The 22,708-nt window shown below is 42.8% G+C and overlaps 2 protein-coding genes across 3 annotated transcripts; both read left to right on the forward strand.

The window, feature by feature from the left end:
* Window positions 1-7,804: 7,804 nt before the first annotated feature.
* Window positions 7,805-11,641, forward strand: LOC115134178 (26S proteasome non-ATPase regulatory subunit 7-like). Its single transcript, XM_029667892.2, has 8 exons — window positions 7,805-7,945; window positions 9,174-9,265; window positions 9,432-9,524; window positions 9,641-9,738; window positions 9,894-9,974; window positions 10,143-10,234; window positions 10,389-10,587; window positions 10,883-11,641. The coding sequence occupies exons 1-8, from the start codon at window positions 7,872-7,874 to the stop codon at window positions 11,129-11,131; spliced, it is 978 nt and encodes a 325-aa protein (XP_029523752.1). The 5' UTR covers window positions 7,805-7,871; the 3' UTR covers window positions 11,132-11,641.
* Window positions 11,642-13,189: 1,548 nt separating this feature from the next.
* Window positions 13,190-20,101, forward strand: hprt1l (hypoxanthine phosphoribosyltransferase 1, like). Of its 2 annotated transcripts, XM_029668930.2 has the most exons (9): window positions 13,194-13,486; window positions 13,939-14,045; window positions 14,667-14,850; window positions 15,234-15,299; window positions 17,113-17,130; window positions 17,430-17,512; window positions 18,169-18,215; window positions 18,751-18,827; window positions 19,484-20,101. In XM_029668930.2, exons 1-9 carry the CDS (start codon window positions 13,472-13,474, stop codon window positions 19,529-19,531), a joined length of 645 nt encoding a protein of 214 aa, XP_029524790.1. In that variant the 5' UTR covers window positions 13,194-13,471; the 3' UTR covers window positions 19,532-20,101. The 2 variants fall into 2 exon arrangements, with proteins under 2 accessions (XP_029524791.1, XP_029524790.1); XM_029668931.2 differs by lacking the exon at window positions 17,113-17,130 and having other exon boundaries at window positions 13,190-13,486.
* Window positions 20,102-22,708: the final 2,607 nt, after the last annotated feature.

A 22,708-nucleotide genomic window follows, 5' to 3' on the forward strand; every position in this document is an offset into this window, starting at 1 on the left:
CATGCCCTGAATGACAGGTCGCCACTGCCTTATGGTATAGCTCAGGGTTCCCAAACCATTTCTATTGGCACAAGCACTGTTCACACCACTATTGTTTTTTAGCCAATCAATTTGGTTGTGATGTTTGATCTACACAAATCACGGCCTGACCACTCATTAGGCAGAATTAGGCAGTCACCTTCGGCGGGAGAATGACGACATGAAACCTCACAAATCAGTGGCATATGGGCTTTTTAGGTGATTGCTGATGCAACCCTGTTATAAGCAGTGCCCACTTTGTCAAAGACAGGGGTGCAAAATATTTTGCTTGTCCATTTCCAGCCCACCTCTCCAGGGTGCTGTTGGAGAGAGTTATTGCTGTGGTGCTCTAACATAAATCATGTAGCAGATAGAGGATATGGTCGAAAGAGTATGTGGCATTTTATGTAGCCTACAGGCTGGAGATAAAATGTATGACAATGTAATGAGATGGACACTGTTTATACCATGCAGGTTTCTCCGATCAAATAGCTTAACCTAAATGGCACCCAATCAAATAAAACATTTGCTGTCATGTTGACAAACATATCCTAAAAACAGGACAGGTCAAAGTAAAATGGACAAGAAGGAATGGACAATCACAACTGTCCAGGAGTTTCACCCGGGTGTCATGATCAGTGGTTTTAAGTTTGTATCTGTCCATTTTTGACAAGCTGATCATAGCGAAAAAGAAAATACACTATATATATACAAAAGTATATGGACACGCCTTCAAATTAATGTATTCTGCTATCTCAGCCACACCCCTTGCTGACAGGTGTATAAAATTGTGCACACAGCAATGCAATCTCCATAGACAAACATTGGCAGTAGAATGGCCTTACTGAAGATCTCAGTGACTTTCAATGTGGCACCGTCATATGATGCCACCTTTCCAACAAGTCAGTTTGTCAAATTTCTGACCAGCTGCGAAGTGTTATGCCACACAAGCTCATAGAACGGGACCGCCGAGTGCTGAATTGCGTAGCGTGTAACAAATAGTCTGTCCTCGGTTGCAACGCTCACTACCAAGTTCCAAACTGCCTCTGGAAGCAACTTCAGCACAAGAACTGTTCGTCGGGAGCATCATGAAATGGTTTTCCATGGCCGAGCAGCCGAACAAAAGCCTAAGATCACCATGCGCAATGCCAAGTGTCGGCTGGAGTGGTGTAAAGCTCACAGCCATTGGACTCTGAAGCAGTGGAAACGCCTTCTCTGGAGTGATGGATCACGCTTCACCATCTAGCAGTCCAATGGGCAAATCTGAGCTTGGCGGATGCCAGGAGAATGCTACCTGCTCGAATGCATAGTGGGTAGATACTTTTGGGTAGCTGATATTCCGAGCTTAAATAACCAAGTTGATTAGTCACAGGAATCAGGACTAATAAAGCCAATGCAATGGCCTGTTTTACAAATGGTGGATCAACAACATAATTCCATTGCAGGCAGACATGGTAGGCTACACATCAGTAAGCACAAGCCAATGTCGTTTGGAAAGCTTTTTTTAGTCCTGTCTGGACCGGACACCTTCTTTGTTGTTGGTGTTTTACAAACGGTAGGCTTACCACAAAAATAGGCATCCATACAATTTAATTCCAGACAACACTGTGGGCTGCTCAGTAACCACGGGCTGACTCCAAAGCCTTTTGGATTTCTATTTTGGTGCAGTCTGGACCAGGCTTAAATTCCACATTCACCGACATTGGTTTTTGATCCGGTCTCGACCAAATCTGAACCAATCATATACGTCTATGTTTGGTTCATATTTGGTGCGATGCAGACTGGCTTTGATTTCAATGTCCACAGACATTGATTGTTGGTCCGGTCCAGACCAGATCTGAACCAATCATTGGCATTTTTTGGTCTCACCTAGGGCGGCAGAGTGGCAATAACTGGCCCTGACCCAAATATCACATGAATACACATTAGACATGGCAAAATGTATAGAATTGCCAGAAAATTACTCTAAGGTATGCAATGACTTACATGACAAGAGGAAAACTGATGATGCACTATCCAATTTCAAAATTACACCTTGTGCATTCTACTATTACAACTTCAAGAGTAAGTTCAAAGCCAGACTGCGTTCCTTTGAAATTGTGATAATTTGCTTCAGACAAGTGCATTTCCAGGCATAGAGCTGACATGGAAGTAAAAAAAAAATTCATTTCATTACAGTACAACGGCTTGATTTGTTTGATCGTAGCTAGCTACATAGCTAGCTACATAGCCGTCTTTGTATCAAAGATAATTGTGTAGTCTTGAGCGATTTCCTAGGTTAGCTAGCCAGCTATTGTCATTCTTTTAACGCAACGTAACGTAAATCAACACTGCTAGCTAGCCAGCTAGCCCCGAATAGCAGCACAGTAGCACAGTAGAAACCATTACACTCAACGGAACGACTTGATTAGTGTAGTGTCAACAACGCAGACACTGCCAGCTAGCCTACATAGTCAACAACGCAGCCTCTGCCAGCTAGCCTACTTCAGCAGTACTGTATCATTTTAGTCAATAAGATTCTTGCTACGTAAGCTTAACTTTCTGAACACTCGAGACGTGTAGTCCACTTGTCATTCCAATCTCCTTTGCATTAGCGTAGCCTCTTGTGTAGCCTGTCAACTATGTGTCTGTCTATCCCTGTTCTCTCCTCTCTGCACAGACCATACAAACGCTCCACACCGCGTGGCCGCGGCCACCCTAATCTGGTGGTCCCTAGCGCGCACGACCCACGTGGAGTTCCAGGTCTCCGGTAGCCTCTGGAACTGCCGATCTGCGGCCAACAAGGCAGAGTTCATCTCAGCCTATGCCTCCCTCCAGTCCCTCGACTTCTTGGCACTGACGGAAACATGGATCACCACAGACAACACTGCTACTCCTACTGCTCTCTTCGTCTGCCCACGTGTTCTCGCACACCCCGAGAGCTTCTGGTCAGCGGGGTGGTGGCACCGGGATCCTCATCTCTCCCAAGTGGTCATTCTCTCTTTCTCCCCTTACCCATCTGTCTATCGCCTCCTTTGAATTCCATGCTGTCACAGTTACCAGCCCTTTCAAGCTTAACATCCTTATCATTTATCGCCCTCCAGGTTCCCTCGGAGAGTTCATCAATGAGCTTGATGCCTTGATAAGCTCCTTTCCTGAGGACGGCTCACCTCTCACAGTTCTGGGCGACTTTAACCTCCCCACGTCTACCTTTGACTCATTCCTCTCTGCCTCCTTCTTTCCACTCCTCTCCTCTTTTGACCTCACCCTCTCACCTTCCCCCCTACTCACAAGGCAGGAAATACGCTCGACCTCATCTTTACTAGATGCTGTTCTTCCACTAACCTCATTGCAACTCCCCTCCAAGTCTCCGACCACTACCTTGTATCCTTCTCCCTCTCGCTCTCATCCAACACTTCCCACACTGCCCCTACTCGGATGGTATCGCGCCGTCCCAACCTTCGCTCTCTCTCCCCCGCTACTCTCTCCTCTCTTCCATCCTATCATCTCTTCCCTCTGCTCAAACCTTCTCCAACCTATCTCCTGATTCTGCCTCCTCAACTCTCCTCTCCTCCCTTTCTGCATCCTTTGACTCTCTATGTCCCCTATCCTCCAGGCCGGCTCGGTCCTCCCCTCCCGCTCCGTGGCTCAACGACTCATTGCGAGCTCACAGAACAGGGCTCCGGGCAGCCGAGCGGAAATGGAGGAAAACTCGCCTCCCTGCGGACCTGACATCCTTTCACTCCCTCCTCTCTACATTTTCCTCTTCTCTCTCTGCTGCTAAAGCCACTTTCTACCACTCTAAATTCCAAGCATCTGCCTCTAACCCTAGGAAGCTCTTTGCAACCTTCTCCTCCCTCCTGAATCCTCCTCCCCATCCCCCCCCCTCCTCCCTCTCTGCAGATGACTTCGTCAACCATTTTGAAAAGAAGGTCGACGACATCCGATCCTCGTTTGCTAAGTCAAACGACACCGCTGGTTCTGCTCACACTGCCCTACCCTGTGCTCTGACCTCTTTCTCCCCCTCTCTCCAGATGAAATCTCGCGTCTTGTGACGGCCGGCCGCCCAACAACCTGCCCGCTTGACCCTATCCCCTCCTCTCTTCTCCAGACCATTTCCGGAGACCTTCTCCCTTACCTCACCTCGCTCATCAACTCATCCCTGACCGCTGGCTACGTCCCTTCCGTCTTCAAGAGAGCGAGAGTTGCACCCCTTCTGAAAAAACCTACACTCGATCCCTCCGATGTCAACAACTACAGACCAGTATCCCTTCTTTCTTTTCTCTCCAAAACTCTTGAACGTGCCGTCCTTGGCCAGCTCTCCCGCTATCTCTCTCAGAATGACCTTCTTGATCCAAATCAGTCAGGTTTCAAGACTAGTCATTCAACTGAGACTGCTCTTCTCTGTATCACGGAGGCGCTCCGCACTGCTAAAGCTAACTCTCTCTCCTCTGCTCTCATCCTTCTAGACCTATCGGCTGCCTTCGATACTGTGAACCATCAGATCCTCCTCTCCACCCTCTCCGAGTTGGGCATCTCCGGCGCGGCCCACGCTTGGATTGCGTCTTACCTGACAGGTCGCTCCTACCAGGTGGCGTGGCGAGAATCCGTCTCCACACCACGTGCTCTCACCACTGGTGTCCCCCAGGGCTCTGTTCTAGGCCCTCTCCTATTCTCGCTATACACCAAGTCACTTGGCTCTGTCATAACCTCACATGGTCTCTCCTATCATTGCTATGCAGACGACACACAATTAATCTTCTCCTTTCCCCCTTCTGATGATCAGGTGGCGAATCGCATCTCTGCATGTCTGGCAGACATATCAGTGTGGATGACGGATCACCACCTCAAGCTGAACCTCGGCAAGACGGAGCTGCTCTTCCTCCCGGGGAAGGACTGCCCGTTCCATGATCTCGCCATCACGGTTGACAACTCCATTGTGTCCTCCTCCCAGAGCGCTAAGAACCTTGGCGTGATCCTGGACAACACCCTGTCGTTCTCAACTAACATCAAGGCGGTGGCCCGTTCCTGTAGGTTCATGCTCTACAACATCCGCAGAGTACGACCCTGCCTCACACAGGAAGCGGCGCAGGTCCTAATCCAGGCACTCGTCATCTCCCGTCTGGATTACTGCAACTCGCTGTTGGCTGGGCTCCCTGCCTGTGCCATTAAACCCCTACAACTCATCCAGAACGCCGCAGCCCGTCTGGTGTTCAACCTTCCCAAGTTCTCTCACGTCACCCCGCTCCTCCGCTCTCTCCACTGGCTTCCAGTTGAAGCTCGCATCCGCTACAAGACCATGGTGCTTGCCTACGGAGCTGTGAGGGGAACGGCACCTCAGTACCTCCAGGCTCTGATCAGGCCCTACACCCAAACAAGGGCACTGCGTTCATCCATCTCTGGCCTGCTCGCCTCCCTACCACTGAGGAAGTACAGTTCCCGCTCAGCCCAGTCAAAACTGTTCGCTGCTCTGGCCCCCCAATGGTGGAACAAACTCCCTCACGACGCCAGGACAGCGGAGTCAATCACCACCTTCCGGAGACACCTGAAACCCCACCTCTTTAAGGAATACCTAGGATAGGATAAAGTAATCCCTCTCACCCCCCTTAAAAGATTTAGATGCACTACTGTTCCACTGGATGTCATAAGGTGAATGCACCAATTTGTAAGTCGCTCTGGATAAGAGCGTCTGCTAAATGACTTAAATGTAAATGTAAATGTAAATAATATTGAAAGTATTTTGAAAATTCCCAAAACAAACCTTTTTCCTTATAAAATTCCCCTAGATGTACATTTTAAACTCAAAATAACTTTCCCTGACTTTGGAGAATCCCATATGAACACGTCATAATGCTTGTGGGCTGTGGGGGTGTGCCACACCAGTGAATTAAGCTGATAAGCCACTCTTTAATGGCCGCAGAATGAGGTGCTCCTGATTAGAATGGAGTAGAATGGACACCCTTTTACTGCGACACAATGTACTGTACAGGAAATTGTGTACGGTGCAAAGAAATGTATACAAATAATAATAATTTGATGTTTTATTGCCACATACACAGGATAGGGTCAGACATATACTGTATATGTCCAATATGAAAAACCTACTGAACATTGTGCAATATGAATGGGCTAATTAAAAATTGGATTTAAAAGTGTTTTCTAAAGTTGATTATTATAATTATAATAAAAATGGTATGATTAATATTGTTATTACTATTATTATTAATAGTAGCATTATAAATAATGTTTTGTTATTTGTATTACTGTTGTTACCATAATAACTATCTAGTAATCATTACTTTTAATGCTGCTAACAATCATGTCAATGCTATAATATTATTTGTGCTATAAAGGAGATTAAGTGTTTTCCTTTTTTCCTGTTGTTAAACAAAATGTCCGTATAGCTTATGGTTCGGCAGCCCCGGACCCCCATTGGAAAGGCTAGATGTCAAACAGGGGCAAGGACTCAGAATATGTAGTGGGGCACTTCGGACCTCCCCAGTGGCTGCACTACAGGTGTAGATGGGGGATATGCAGATTAGGAGACAGCAGCTGGCAAATAATTATTGGGTCAACCTACAGGGACATGGGGTGTCTCATCCTGCGAAAGGGATTTGACAGGCATGCTGGGAACATGAGCAAAGACAAAACACAAGCTTTGGGTGGGTAATAACCAAGCGAATGAGATGGGACTGTATGGAAGGGAGTTTAGTCCAAAGGTAACTAGTACTTGATCTAGTACTTGATCCAGTACTTGATCTAGAAGTGTTGTAGAGACTACAGAAAGATAGGGAGAGTGTTGATCCATCTGATTTGTTTAAGATACGTCTGGATACTGTGTATCAGGAATTTGTGGCCATTTACTCAGATGATTCAAAAGATCCAAGGACAGGACGTACTGCGTCAGCATTTGTAGTGCAGGAATGTGGGGTGGCAGTCAGGAAACGTATTACAGATCATATGGCTGTATATACAGGGGAGCTGATGGCCATACTGTTGGCCTTGCAGTGGGTGGAGGAAGTCTAGCCAGACAGAGTAGTTATTTGCTCTGATTCATGTGCAGTGTTGATGAGTCTCCAGTCCTTCAGGTCACGTAGCAGACAAGACCTGCTTTATGAGGTGCTACTAACCCATATCAGGATTAGACAGATGGGTATACAGATAAGATTTACTTGGGGTCCCAGCCCATGTGGAGGTGGAGGGGAACGATGCAGTTGATGTACTGGCTAAACAAGAACTTAGTAGTGGGGATGTTAATGTTGTAGTTTCAATGAGCAAGGCAGAGGCCTGATATGGACAGTGATGGTGCAGAGATGGCAGGAGCAATGGAATAGAGATACTAAGGGCAGGCATTTATTTCAATTACAGAGGAAAGTCAGGGAGGGGAGGACAAGAGGAAGGGACAGAAAAGAGGAGGCTATTTTTACAAGATTAAGGGTGGGACACAGACGGTTGAATAAGACTTTAAATGTGATAGGAAAGCATCCAACAGGAAAGTGTGATTATTTGCAAGGAAACAGAGACTGTGGAGCATGTATTGCTACAGTGTGGACAGTATCATCGGGAAAGTGAGAGGCTGAGGTCTAGTATGAGGGAGAAGGAGATACAGGAAATTAGTTTAAATAGTATATTGAGTAGAACGTCATTAGTTATAGTCTCAAATATTTTGTTATATTTTTTAAGAGCAACGAGGCTGGCAGGTAGGATTTAGTTTCTACCCGTCTCTGGCCCACACTCCAGTTCAGTAGGTGGTGGTAATGCACCATGACGTTGGATGCCAACTGCCGATAATCCCACCGAAGAAGAAGAAGAAACAATTCGACAGGAAGTAGCTAGCTAAAGCAGCTAGCATCCTCAAACACTTTGCTTCAAAAATGCCGGAGTTAGCGGTAGAAAATGTTGTTGTCCATCCACTTGTGTTGCTCAGCGTGGTGGATCATTTTAATAGGTATGTAATTAATAATATATATGTTTGAAAATCACATCCATTCGCTACTTCTGCTAGCTTGCCACTTTTGTACGAGATGATGATGTTGCAGCCAGGCATAGCTAACGTTAGCTGGCCAGCTAACCTGCTGAGTCAGAAACCCATTTGAAGCTGTGCATTTGTTAGCAATGACAGTAGTATATCTAGTTAGTTTATTTTGGCTGGTAAATTGTAATAACAGGCAAATAGTTAGCAACATTCACTAATTATGGAAGAATTTAGCCACCGCATCAATATGGATCAGAGTAGTTAGCTAGCTAACTTCGCTAGGGATAAAGTATTGTAGTTGGCTTATTCAGGTGTTTCCAAACCTTTTCACTCGGGCCTGCCTTCTTCCAGCACTGGAGAACATCCCGCGCCCCCCACGTCTATTTTTATTGGTACAAGCACTATTTATGACAAACTGTTAACACCCCTCTTGTTGTTGTTGAGTGGGGAGGGGGGGGGGCATTTAGCAGATTTAAAGTTTATTTCCTGAAATTCTACACATTTTGTCATGGGATGCAGAGAACATTTTGCGGTTTCATAACACATTTTCTTGCAATTCTATATATTTTGCCATGTATAATGTGTATTCATGTGATTGTTGAGTGACTCAATCAACACAACAACATATATGGGCTAAAAAACCTTGCTAAAGAACGTTTGCTGACATGAGCTATTTGATCTGGACATTTCTGACAAGTTATAAATTCCTCTCTGAGGTCTGCAATGACTTGCATGACAAGAGGAGAAACTGATGATGCACTACCCAATTTCGAAATTGTACCTTGGGCATTCTACTATTACAATTTTTATGAGTAAGTTGAAAGCCGGACTGAGTTCCCCCTGCCGTTTGGGAACCACTGAGCTAATTAACTAGTTATGTTAACTTTCTTAGAGATGCACTCTTAAACTTTTGTATAATTTCAGCCAGTAGTTTTTAAATTGGTACTCATGAGCAAAAAGTGGTCCCAGTTTTTTGTGTACTACGTCATCATATTGTGTACTATGTCATCCATTTCTTATGTTACGTCCTGCTATATATATAATTTAAAAAAATGTGCAATTCATATATGTCACGAATCCAATTCGTACTATATGTTACAATGTTTTTGTGATTAAGCTCATGGAGCGTGTCTTAAGTTTTTGTTTGATTTCCACTAAGACATCCTATGATATTGATTGTGTAAATGTTCTCTTTTGACAGAATAGGGAAAGTAGGCAACCAAAAGCGAGTAGTGGGTGTCCTCCTCGGCTCTTGGCATAAGAAAGTCCTTGATGTGTCCAACAGCTTTGCAGGTGAGTTATTCTCCTTCCATGTACTAAAATAACGTGTTTGTGACTAGTTTATAACATCTTTATCATATTTGTGAGAGAACGCAAATAATAATTATGATCACTAAACGTTTAGCTATATAGCTAAACCTGTTGTTGGATCCAATATTGATTGTGTGTTTTTCGCCAGTGCCTTTTGATGAGGATGACAAGGATGATTCAGTGTGGTTCCTGGATCATGACTACTTGGAGAATATGTACAACATGTTCAAGAAAGTCAATGGTGAGACCACACACACACTATAGATTATTACATTTGAACTATATACATTCAGTCTCAACAACTTCTACATAGTGTGGCTATGAGATTCTTAAACCTTTTCCTTCGCTTCTCTGCAGCCAGAGAGAGGATAGTGGGCTGGTATCACACAGGTCCTAAACTACATAAGAATGATATTGCCATCAATGAACTCATCAAGCAATACTGCACCAATTCAGTAAGTGCTTTCCACCCAGTAAATATTCCATATTAATACCTAAATATTGGTAAGAAATATGTCTCATCTCCTGTTGAAAGGATTAAATTGTATGTATAATGCAGCAGATAATTAAGTGAACATTGACTGTGTTTGTATGACCCCTTCCCCCTCAGGTATTAGTGATCATTGATGTAAAGCCTAAGGACCTGGGCCTGCCTACAGAAGCCTACTTCTCGGTGGAGGAAATACATGACGTAAGTGGAGCATAGACTTGTTTGAGACTAAATGACAAAATAAGTCAAACCCTGGACCAGCCAACCATAGGGGCTGTGGGCAGATTTTGGACTGGGCATACAATTGATCATTGTGAAAGGAAGGAAGACTTTTACTCTAAAAGGGTTCTTGTCTCTTCACTCTTCCAGGACGGCACCCCGACCTCCAAAACATTTGAACATGTGACCAGTGAGATTGGAGCCGAGGAGGCAGAGGAGGTGGGTGTGGAGCACCTTCTCAGGTAAACATCATTTTTGAACTGGACTACGCAGACACCAAACATTTCATGGATTGTCAATTATTTCTACAGTTTCATGCTTAACACCACACCGAACAGACTTGCACTAATGTCGACTAAACTTGATATATTCTACCCTATTTTCTTCCGTCTACAGAGACATCAAGGACACAACAGTTGGTACTCTGTCACAGCGTATCACTAACCAGGTACATGGCCTAAAGGGGCTCAACTCCAAGCTGCTGGACATCAGGTCTTACCTGGAGAGAGTGGCTGCAGGCAAGTTGCCCATCAACCATCAAATCATCTACCACCTACAGGACATCTTCAACCTGCTTCCTGATGTCAACCTTCTGGTAAGCTGGGGTGTAGGTTTAGGATGGGGATGGTGTGGGGATGGGGTAATGTGTGTGAGTAAGCTGGGTTCTGTGGGAGAAAGGGGGCAGGGGGTGGCTGGCATGGTAATCAATATTAGCTTTTTTATTTTGAAGGAGTACACAGATTCATTTTCCTTCTCAAATCAAATAAATTCACATGGTATGATCTGCTACTTCATTACAATGAACAGATAGTCTGGCTTTTTCCACCAGATTTTCACTGTTTAGTTAATCATTATGCACAATGCCCTAATCCTGCCACTTCTCCCTGCAGGAGTTCACAAAGGCCTTCTACCTGAAGACCAATGACCAGATGCTAGTGGTCTACCTGGCATCCCTCATCCGCTCAGTGGTGGCTCTCCACAACCTCATCAACAACAAGATCTCCAACCGTGACGCTGAGAGGAAGGAGGGACAGGAGAAGGAAGAGGGCAAGAAGGAGAAGAAGGAAGACAAGGAGAAGAAGGAAGAGAAGGAGAAAGGCGACACCTCGTCTAGGAAAGATGAGAAAAAGAAGAAATGAGTGTGCACTATTGATGTTCGTCTTTGTCATACCCTATTCCCCTGGATAGTGCACTATTTTTGGCCTGAGCCACAGTCGTCTGTATATGGGTCTAGCTAAAAGTAGTGCTCTATATGGGGGTGTGGTGTCATTTGAGACTTGCCCTTTGTCATAACTGGCACTGAATAACTATAGTGCTGAGGGTGACTGGATGGTTATGTGTGTTGGATGTTCTCTACAATGAGAACATGTTGGTTCTGCACCATCTGGGCTGCGTTTAGTAGGGCACAACGTTACAGAACCTCAGATAGAAATCCATATTGTAGAACAGACATGCCTTTTTGACAGGTGAAGAGTCAGGTCAGCTCTATTCTGGTATTTCTATCTACAACTTTCAGTAAATTGCCCCCTCCCGAATGTGACCCTGGTGTTGTGTGTGTGTACTGTGTGTGTGTAGTGAAAGAAACCTTCAGTTTCTGTATCACTTCATTAAAGTAGGGTCATATTAAATAATTTTTGTTAAGTTTCTAAGTTGCAAATCTTTTCTTTTGTCCCTTGCCTTTGGGTGTATGTTGTTGTACTGTATGATATTTCATGTCATAGAAACACAGGGGGGAGAATTGTGAGGTTAGGAAGCCTCGCCTGACATTTGTGGGGAAGATGCATTCAAGTCTGATAATGGACTGCATATTATGAATCTCTCTCACAACACAGGCGATACCAAGTGAAGAGGGGTTTGAAGTTTATTTTTCCACTTGGATTAACTGTAGACAAAGATTATTGATAAAGGATCTATACTGGGTTACTTGATGACACAACCTTTACAGCCAAGGAACTAATAGTTCCTGAAGTGCCTTCAGAAAGTATTCATACCCCTTGACTTATTCCACATTTTGTGTTACAGTCTGAATTCAAAATATATATTTTTCCCCCTCACCCATCTACACACAATACCCAATTTTTAAAATGTATATTTTACCCTTATTTTACCAAGTAAGTTGACTGAGAACACATTCTCATTTACAGCAATGGCCTAGGGAATAGTTACAGGGGAGAGGTGGGGGGATGAATGAGCCAATTGTAAACTGGGGATGATTAGGTGACCATGATGGTATGAGGGCCAGATTGGCAATTTTGCCCATAATGACATACAAAAAATAATAATAATAAAATACAGAAGTATCACACCTGAGTCAATACATGTTAGAATCACCTTTGGCAGCGATTACAGCTGTGAGTCTTTCTGGGTAAGTCTAAGAGCTGTTCACACCTGGATTGTACAATATTTGCACATTATTCTTTTACATATTCTTCAAGCTCTGTCAAATGAGTTGTTGATCTTTGCTAGACAGCAATTTTCAAGTCTTGCCGTAGTTTTTCAAGTCGATTTATGTCACTGTAACTAGGTCACTCAGGAACATTCAATGTCGTCTTGGTAAGCAACTCCAATGTAGATTTGGCCTTGTGTTTTAAGTTATTGTCCTGATGAAATGTGAATTTGTCTCCCAGTGTCTGTTGGAAAGCAGACGGAACCAGGTTTTCCTGTATGATTTTTCCTGTGCTTAGCTCTATTCTGTTTATTTTCATCCTAAAAAAAACTCCTTGCCGATGACAAGCATACCCATATCGTGATGCAGTCACCACCATGCTTGAAAAAATGAAGTGGTACTCAGTGATTTGTTTGATTTGCCCCAAATATAACGCTTTGTATTCAGGACAAAAAAAAGTTAATTTCTTTGCCACATTTTTTGTAGTTTTACTTTAGTTCCTTATTGCAAACAGGATGCATATTTCTGTACAAGCTTCATTTTTCACTGTTAGGTTAGTATTGTGGAGTAACTACAATGTGGTTGACGCCTCTGCGTTTATTACTATCATCCTTGTCATGACGCAGCACTAGGTTAGTATGGCGAAGATGCGTTTCTGTTAGATTTGGATGTGTAGATTTATATTCTAACATACAGTAAAATAACGGTAGGTATGTTTTTTTGTACGACAAACTGCTAATAGGCTTAGATTATTTTCACACTAACGTCAGTATCTAATTCGAAAATTGTACCATGCAATCTATGGTATGCAACAAGGAATACAGCCGTAGGATTTTATAAAATGTTGAAGTCAGATAAATCTGATTTTGGTCGGTAAAATGGATTGTGACGTCAGGGTTTAAAACCCCCAGGGGAGGGAGAGCAAGGTTGGAGTGTTGTATGTAAGCTATTCGCCCACGGTAAAGTAGGCGAGGAAGAGCGAGCACGAGAGACGCACCACCCACCAAGCTAAATAACATTCTTATTCCCTATTGATCAGGGCATGACTCCTCAAATATCACCCTAGTGAGGTGTGAACAGCAAGAGCGGTGATATGGCCTATATCCAGGTAAGGTGTACGCTGTCCCTACGTTATATTTGTAATGTAAGTCAGAACACTCGTCTTGCTCTGGGTTGAATGGTAATCTGCATAATGGAGGTTTCTGAGTTGTGTCGGAGTGTGGTTTCATAATGACATCAGGGTTGCGGGACGTGATTAATCACTGGGTTTTTACTACGTTGTCAGATGACATAATTTCAGAATTCACGCAGCTAGTCAGACCAAGTAGGCTATGGAGTCCTAAAAGCGGGTCTGCACCCTATCTCTGTCTCACCCACAAACAGGTGGTTTAAAGCAATCTTAAACGTTGCCAGGGCTCCTGGCTTGTGTGTGTGTGTGTGTGTGTGTGTGTGTGTGTGTGTGTGTGTGAAGCTTCAGTTTGCTAAGACTTTTGGTCACCTCAATTGCACATTTATGTAAATGTGCCATTTCCTAGATGTGTTATCTCTTTGCTCATTCAGATACCCGATGATGAGAAGGGGTATAAATTGGACCTCTTCTGTGTCCCCAAACACTATGAGGAGGATTTAGACCAGGTTATCATCCCCCATGGACTGATCATGGACAGGTAAGTCAAACATCACCACTGGACTGGCACTCTTGGGGACTGGGTAGGCTACTGTACTATAACATAATTGCACATTTTCCTATTCCCTTGTGAAGTAAATCAGAACTCTAATTTTGTACAAATTCCTCTATGCCTCCATTGTTTCCTTAATTTACACCGTGGTTGCTAAGGTATTTTGTCGGATAGAGCTCACTGACATATTTGTTAGACAAATCAGTGTTAGCCGTCTAAACCAGCAGTGATTTTTGTTTTGTTTTGTTGTAATGGTGTATAGCCATCATCAATTTGCATTGCAGACCGGGAGAAGGCAAGCAGCAGCCTTATGAATGAAACACACTGTTCGTCAGATACCCTGTTGTAGAATGCCATGTTAAACCCTGTTATGAATAGTAGGACTCCAGACAGATCATTTGATTTGACCCAGTCAGCAACTTTTCAGCCAGTTTTCCACACATTGCCAATACTAGCCTTAAACCATGATGTTCTGACTGACCAGATCACAAACCATCTGAAGATTGATTGATGGGCCTGCCCAGAAATTTCAGGTCCCATGCCATTGTATCACCCTTTCTCCCTCTCTTTTTTTCCCTCCTTCTCTCTATTCCTTCTGTCTCTCTCTAGGACTGAGCGCCTGGCTCGTGATATAGTCCGGGACATGGGGGGACACCATATAGTAGCACTGTGTGTTCTCAAAGGAGGTTATACATTCTTTTCCGACCTGCTGGACTACATCAAGGCCCTAAATCAGAACAGCGATAAGTCTGTCCCGTTGACTGTGGATTTCATTAGGCTAAAGAGCTATTGCGTGAGTGAACCACTCCACGTTTCTCTCACTCTCATTCAATAGCCTCCAATTGTGTAAGAAAGATGGCAATCTTTATATGTAAGCAATGCAGCTGTTGCTTATTCTGTCTCACGCTGTGTGTGTTTAGCCTGGTCTCAGATCATTTTGTTTAGCCCACCCCTCTTATCTGTTGTCTGTCATGACAACAAACATGGTTGGCTAAATCACAATGTGATCTGCTACTAGACTCTCATCTGATGCATGAGCAGATAACACTTCCATTGGCCAACACGGTTATGTCTTTTAATGTATTACTAGATGACCTTATGATTATTTAGAGTAGACCATCACCCTCTTCCTGGGTGAGATGTGTAGTTTTACTGATATGTGTGTATTGTCCCCAGAATGACCAGTCTACAAACATTGTCAAAGTTGTCGGAGGGGACGAGCTCTCAACTCTAACCGGGAAGGTGAGATTTGATTGCTTGACATAACCACAGATACAATACAAATATTTTAGGAGTGAAGTTGTAATCCTTTAACCAATGAGGTGCTGTATTTTTGTTTAATATATATATACACACACACACACACACACACACACACACACACACACACACACACACACACACACACACACACACACACACAGTGGGGCAAAAAAGTATTTAGTCAGCCACCAATTGTGCAAGTTCTCCCACTTAAAAAAATGAGGCCTGTAATTTTCATCATAGGTACGCTTCAACTATGACAGACAAAATGAGAAAAAAAATCCAGAAAATCACATTGTAGGATTTTTAATGAATTTATTTGCAAATTATGGTGGAAAATAAGTATTTGGTCAATAACAAAAGTTTATCTCAATACTTTGTTATATACCCTTTGTTGGCAATGAAAGAGGTCAAACGTTTTCTGTAAGTCTTCACAAGGTTTTCACACACTGTTGCTGATATTTTGGCCCATTCCTCCATGCAGATCTCCTCTAGAGCAGTGATGTTTTGGGGCTGTTGCTGGGCAACATGGACTTTCAACTCCCTCCAAAGATTTTCTATGGGATTGAGATCTGGAGACTGGCTAGGCCACTCCAGGACCTTGAAATGCTTCTTACGAAGCCACTCCTTCATTGCCCGGGCGGTGTGTTTGGGATCATTGTCATGCTGAAAGACCCAGCCATGTTTCATCTTCAATGCCCTTGCTGATGGAAGGAGGTTTTCACTCAAAACTTCACGATACATGGCCCCATTCATTCTTTCCTTTACACGGATCAATCGTCCTGGTCCCTTTGTAGAAAAACAGCCCCAAAGCATGATGTTTCCACCTCCATGCTTCACAGTAGGTATGGTGTTCTTTGGATGCAACTCAGCATTCTTTGTCCTCCAAACACGACGAGTTGAGTTTTTACCAAAAAGTTATATTTTTGGTTTCATCTGACCATATGACATTCTCCCAATCTTCTTCTGGATCATCCAAATGCTCTCTAGCGAACTTTAGACGGGCATGGACATGTACTGGCTTAATCAGGGGGACACGTCTGGCACTGCAGGATTTGAGTCCCTGGCGGCGCAGTGTGTTACTGATGGTAGGCTTTGTTACTTTGGTCCCAGCTCTCTGCAGGTCATTCACTAGGTCCCCCCGTGTGGTTCTGGGATTTTTACTCACCGTTCTTGTGATCATTTTGACCCCACGGGGTGAGGTCTTGCGTGGAGCCCCAGATCGAGGGAGATTATCAGTGGTCTTGTATGTCTTCCATTTTCTAATAATTGCTCCCACAGTTGATTTCTTCAAACCAAGCTGCTTACCTATTGCAGATTCAGTCTTCCCAGCCTGGTGCAGGTCTACAATTTGGTTTCTGGTGTCCTTTGACAGCTCTTTAGTCTTGGCCATAGTGGAGTTTGGAGTGTGACTGTTTGAGGTTGTGGACAGGTGTCTTTTATACTGATAACAAGTTCAAACAGGTGCCATTAATACAGGTAACGTGTGGAGGACAGAGGAGCCTCTTAAACAAGTTGTTACAGGTCTGTGAGAGCCAGAAATCTTACTTGTTTGTAGGTGACCAAATACTTAGTTTCCACCATAATTTTCAAATAAATTCATTAAAAATCCTAAAATGTGATTTTCTGGATTTTTTTTCTCATTTTGTCTGTCATAGTTGAAGTGTACCTATGATAAATTACAGGCCTCTCCCATCTTTTTAAGTGGGAGAGCTTGCACAATTGGTGGCTGACTAAATACTTTTTTGCCCCACTGTATATGTGATCAATTGTCTTCTAATTTCCTTTGCAGAATGTTTTGATAGTTGAGGTAAGACCAATTTCCCTGTCTTTTTAGCACATAATCTGAAAATTCAGTCTCTGTAAATGTTAAAACTGCTGTACATAAATGTGTGTGGCGCACACTAGCTCTCTCATGAACTATAGCTGTATGACCAGGGTGCAAATCACATTCACTAAAGGGTGTACCCTAAAAGAAGTGGGCTGTACCATCGCTATAGTTGTCCACATTAATATTGAATTGCTTCCCTTGAATTGTTGTTGGACTTCCTTGCACTCCTTAAATTGAAGCCCCTTATTCACCGGTATCTGTCCTGCTGACGTGTTTAGGACATTGTGGAGACTGGGAGGACTATGGAGACACTGCTATCACTGCTGAGTGAATGCAATCCAAAGATGGTCAAAGTCGTCAGGTGAGAACCAATGTATTAAGCACACAGTACTTTTTTTTCTCCCATATCGTGCTTACTGAACAGTCCCTATAAGTGCTGTGTAGCCCTGATTTAGACAGAGAAGTGGTTCAGCTCAGAATGTCACTCTTTGACTGCATTTACACCGGGGTCCAAATTCTGATATTTTTTTCACTAATTGGTCTTTTGACCAATTGGATCAGCTCTAAAAAAAGATCTAATGTGACTGTCTGATGTGATTGGTCAGTAGACCAATTAGTGGAAAAAAATAGATCTAGACAGCAATATTAATGACCGCACTCTCTATCTATTGTAATGCGCACTCTCCCCTTAAGCACTGATTTAGAGATGTTATGTGCCTGGATCAGATTAAGAGTTAATCTATGTACCATACTGTTAATTGAACTGTGGAGGGATGGGATATCCCTCTGCTATGGAAGGGACTATTTGACGCTAGTTTAGGTTGTAGACGGCTGTGTGGAGCGCATTATAGCTATGCTATGTTATTGAACAATGCAAGGCCATTGAGTGGATTATATTGTTTGCTGTGTCATTGAGATTGTTGAAGACCATGTCATTGAGAACAATGCATGCCATTAAGAGCATGGTTTGCATAGAGATCCTATTCAGTTCTGTGCTTGTATGCATTGTCATTTCAGCCTTCTAGTCAAGAGAACACCAAGGAGCTCAGGATACAGACCAGACTGTGAGTTCTGCCGTGTGTGTGTGTGTGTGTCGTGCATCCCTTCCCACTGTTGATACACTGCTGTACTAGAAAGAGTCTTTGGCAGGATGACCATGTATAATAGTTATATTTTTCGCATGGAATTAATATGCAGATCTAACGATCGACTTTGAATGTGTAGGTCAACATGGTACTCTGGTACTAGTATTCTACACACACATGGTTAGTGATGTATGTCATTCCTTTAAGTCAGAGTTGGATAAGCTTTCTAAGATGGTTTTGCAAGGACAGCTGTTTACCTTTGACCTGCTCTGTGACCCTTGAAGCTAAAGGGTCAACCCCAGTCAGACAACAGGTGTCAACTAGCTAACCTCCAGAGATGGAAAAGAGAAACATACTTTATATCTGTGTTAATGTTATGAAATGCTAATGCAAAACTCATCCCATAAGATCTTTTGATACTGCTAACTTAATACTACACAGCAAGATGTCTAACTTACATGTAGCTTAGTATTGTATTGTGCAGTAAATTATGTCCGTCTCTGTATTTGGTCAGACATCGGGTTTGAGGTGCCAGATTCGTTTCTGGTGGGATATGCCCTGGACTACAATGAGTACTTCAGAGATCTCAGTGTAAGTTCACTGCATTGGAGATGATCCTGATATTCAGTTATATTTTCTATCTGAGATTCAGCATGTCAAAACCTAGTGAAAGATGTACACTGAGTGTACAAAACATTAGGAACACCTTCCTAATATTGAGTTGGACTCCCTTTTTCCATCAGAACAGCCTCAATTCGTCGGGGCATCGACTCTACAAGGTGTCGAAAGCGTTCCACAGGGATGCTGACTCGTGTTGACTCCAATGCTTCCCACAGTTGTCAAGTTGGCTGGATGTCCTTTGGGTGGGGGACCATTCTTGATACACACAGGAAACTGTTGAGTGTGAAAAAAACATCAGCATTGCAGTTCTTGACAAACTCAAACTGGTGCACCTGACACCTACTTTTGTCTTGCCCATTCACCCTCTGAATGGCACATACACAATCCATGTCTCAAGGCTTGAAAATCCTTCTTTACCCTGCCTTGTCCCCTTCACCTACACTGATTTGAAGGAGAACAAGTGACATCAATAAGGGATGGTTGCTTTCACCTGGTCAGTCTGACATGGAAAGAACACTTGTTCCTAATGTTTTGTACACTCAATGTATGTATGAGGGGTCAGTTTAATCAAGTCTACTGTTGGTGTATTCTTTTTACACTTTACCATGTGTTTTTGCTCTGTGCAGCACATCTGTATACTGAACGAGAACGCAAAGGAGAAGTACAAAGTGTGAGCTGAGGCGATAGACAGATGGATGACGAGGGACTAGGACCACTGTGATGATCCTGAGCTTTTTATGGTTCTGAACCTTATTTATCTGTGTATGAAACCGATTGTGAATTCAGTTTGCAAGATACTATTTGAGAAAACAAAAATGTATTGAATTCATATTTTTGTTCCCCTAGAAGCAATGGGATGAGTTATGTTTTTAAGTAGAGGATTTGTGTAAAGATGGTTATGGGAGTACATTTTTATTTATTTAGATTTGTTATTCTATATTATATTGGGGCCTTGGATGCCTCTCATCTGATTTATGTTAGTAAGGATGGATTTTGTTATGTTGCTTAATATAATCCACAGGATCTCAGACGACTGTACATATCCACAGTAAAATCTATGTGAGTCAAGTCATGTACTGCATTGTACAAACCAATGATGCTGTTTAGCTCATATGCCAAGCCCATGCAAAGACGAGCCTGGAATGTAATGTAACAATTTTGTTTAATAATGGCAATGTTTTCATTCACCAAGGACATTAACAATCCTATTGACAGCAATATTAAAATCTTAAATGTGTGTGTTAGAGAGAGAGATGCCTTCCATGGATTGACTTTAAAGAAAAGAGAGATCTGCACACTACTCTTGTTTTTTTATTGAAGCATTTAAGGCCAAGAGGCTGACATACAGTTGAAGTTCGGAAGTTTACATACACTTATGTTGGAGTCATGAAAACATGTTTTTCAAGATCATGAGGAAGGAAAATGATGTGGATATATTGAATCAACATCTCAAGACATCAGTCAGGAAGTTAAAGCTTGGTCGCAAATGGACTATGACCCCAAGCATACTTCCAAAATTGTAGCAAAATAGCTTAAGGACAATAAAGTCAAGGTATTGGAGTGGCCTTCACAAAGCCCTGACCTCAATCCCATAGAGCATTTGATGGCAGAACAGAAAAAGTGTGTGCGAGCAAGGAGGCCTACAAACTTGACTCAGTTACATCAGCTCTGTCAGGAGGAATGGGACAAAATTCACCCAACTTATTGTGGGAAGCTTGTGGAAGGCTACCCAAAACATTTGACCCAAGTTAAACCATTTAAAGGCAATGCTACCAAATACTAATTGAGTGTATGTAAACTTCTGACCCACTGGGAATGTGATGAAAGAAATAAAAGTTTAAATAAATAATTCTCTCTACTATTATTCTGGCATTTCACATCCTTAAAATAAAGTGGTGATCCTAACTGACCTAAGACATGGAAGTTTTACTAGAATTAAATGTCAGTAATTGTGAAAAACTGAGTTTAAATATATTTGGCTAAGGTGTATGTAAACTTCTGACTTCAACTGTACATAGTTGTGGGAAGTAGGGGTGCTGAGTGTTTAATAGATATTAAGATAAACATTTTTCACAAAAGTTGTGGGGCTTTACTAGTATTAACGGACCGATTTATAGATTTCTGTAACATGGGCAAAAACATTGAGACAAAGTGGTTTGTGATGATATGGCTCAGTTGGTAGAGCGTGATTCCCACCGGGGACCAGCATGAAAATGTATGCACTCACTATTGTAAACTGCTCTTAAAATGTAAAAGGAATTAAGACTATTTCAGTTCACATTTATAAATAAGTTGCATTTGCAAAGTATTTCAAGAAACTGGAAAACATATCAAGCAAGTATTTTTATATTCAGTCCCAAGTATTATCAGATTAACTGTTTTGTACAGAACTACATTGGCTTGTGAAAGTATTCACCCCCCTGGCATTTTACTTATTTTGTTGCCTTACAATGGGGTGTTTGTATCATGATTTACACAACATGCCTACCACTTTGGCGATGCAAAATATTTATTGTGAAACAAACAAGATAAGACAAAAAAACAGAATTTGAGCATGCATAACTATTCACCCCCCCAAAGTCAATACTTTGTAGAACCACCTTTTGCAGCAATTACAGCTGCAAATCTCTTGGATATATGTCTCTATAAGCTTGGCACATCTGGCCACTGGGATTTTTGCCCATTCTTCAAGGCAAAATTGCTCTAGCTCCTTCAAGTGGGATAGGTTCCGCTGGTGTACAACAGCCTTTAAGGCATAGCACAGATTCTCAATTGGATTGTCTGGGCTTTGACCAGGCCATTCCAAGACATCTAATGTTTTCCCTTAAACCACTCGTGTTACTTTAGCAGTATGCTTAGGGTCATTGTCCTGCTTGAAGGTGAACCTTCGTCCCAGTCTCAAGTCTCTGGCAGACAAACAGGTTTCCCTTAAGAATTTCCCTGTATTTAGCACCATCCATCGTTACTCCAATTCTGACCAGTTTCCCAGTCCCTGCCGATGAAAAACATCCCCACAGCACGATGCTTCCACCAACATACTTCACTGTGGGGATGATATTCTCGGGGTGATGAGGGTGTTGGGTTTGCGCCAGACAGAGTTTCCCTTGATGGCCAACAAGCTAAATTTTAGTCTCATCTGACCAGAGTACCTTCTTCCATATGTTTGGGGGGTCTCCCACATGCATTTTGGCAAACACCAAATGTGTTTGCATATTTTTCCTTTAAGCAATGGCTTTTTTTCTGGCCACTCCCATGAAGTGGGAAGGCAGGTAGCCTAGTGGTTAGGTCGTTGGACTAGTAACAAAAAGGTTGCAAGATTGAATCCCTGAGCTAACAAGGTACAAATCTGTCGTTCTGCCCTTGAACAAGGTAGTTAACCCACTGTTCCTAGGCTGTCATTGAAAATAAGAATTTGTTATAAACTGACTTGCCTAGTTAAATAAAGGTCAAATAAATTATTTTAAAAGCCCAGCTCTGTGGAGTGTACAGCTTAAAGTGGTCCTATGGACAGATATTCCAACCTCCGCTGTGGAGTTTAGCAGCTCCTTCAGGATTATTTTCGGTCTCTTTGTTGCCTCTCTGATTAATGCCCTCCTTGCCTGGTCTGTGAGTTTTGGTGGGCCGCCCTCTCTTGGCAAGTTATTTGTGGTGTCATATTCTTTCCATTTTTTAATAATGGACTTAAAGGTGCTCTGTGGGATATTAAAAGTTTCTGATATTTTGTATAACCCAACCCTGATCTGTACTTGTCCACAACTTTGTCGCTGACCTGTTTGGCGAGCTCCTTGCTTAGTGGTGTTGCAGACTCTGGGGCCTTTCAGAACAGGTGTGTATATATACTGAGATTATGT

Source organism: Oncorhynchus nerka, linkage group LG9a (genome assembly GCF_034236695.1).
Source record: "Oncorhynchus nerka isolate Pitt River linkage group LG9a, Oner_Uvic_2.0, whole genome shotgun sequence".
Taxonomy (NCBI): Eukaryota; Metazoa; Chordata; class Actinopteri; order Salmoniformes; family Salmonidae; genus Oncorhynchus; species Oncorhynchus nerka.

Excerpts from the sequence above, each read along its gene's own strand:
- LOC115134178 (XM_029667892.2), top strand. The coding sequence starts at position 7,872 with ATGCCGGAGTTAGCGGTAGAAAATGTTGTTGTCCATCCACTTGTGTTG. Across the intron at positions 10,235-10,388 it reads GGTGTGGAGCACCTTCTCAG|AGACATCAAGGACACAACAG; the intron begins GTAAACATCATT and ends TTCCGTCTACAG. Across the intron at positions 10,588-10,882 it reads TTCCTGATGTCAACCTTCTG|GAGTTCACAAAGGCCTTCTA; the intron begins GTAAGCTGGGGT and ends TTCTCCCTGCAG.
- hprt1l (XM_029668930.2), top strand. Across the intron at positions 14,046-14,666 it reads CATGGACTGATCATGGACAG|GACTGAGCGCCTGGCTCGTG; the intron begins GTAAGTCAAACA and ends GTCTCTCTCTAG. Across the intron at positions 18,216-18,750 it reads CTCAGGATACAGACCAGACT|ACATCGGGTTTGAGGTGCCA; the intron begins GTGAGTTCTGCC and ends GTATTTGGTCAG.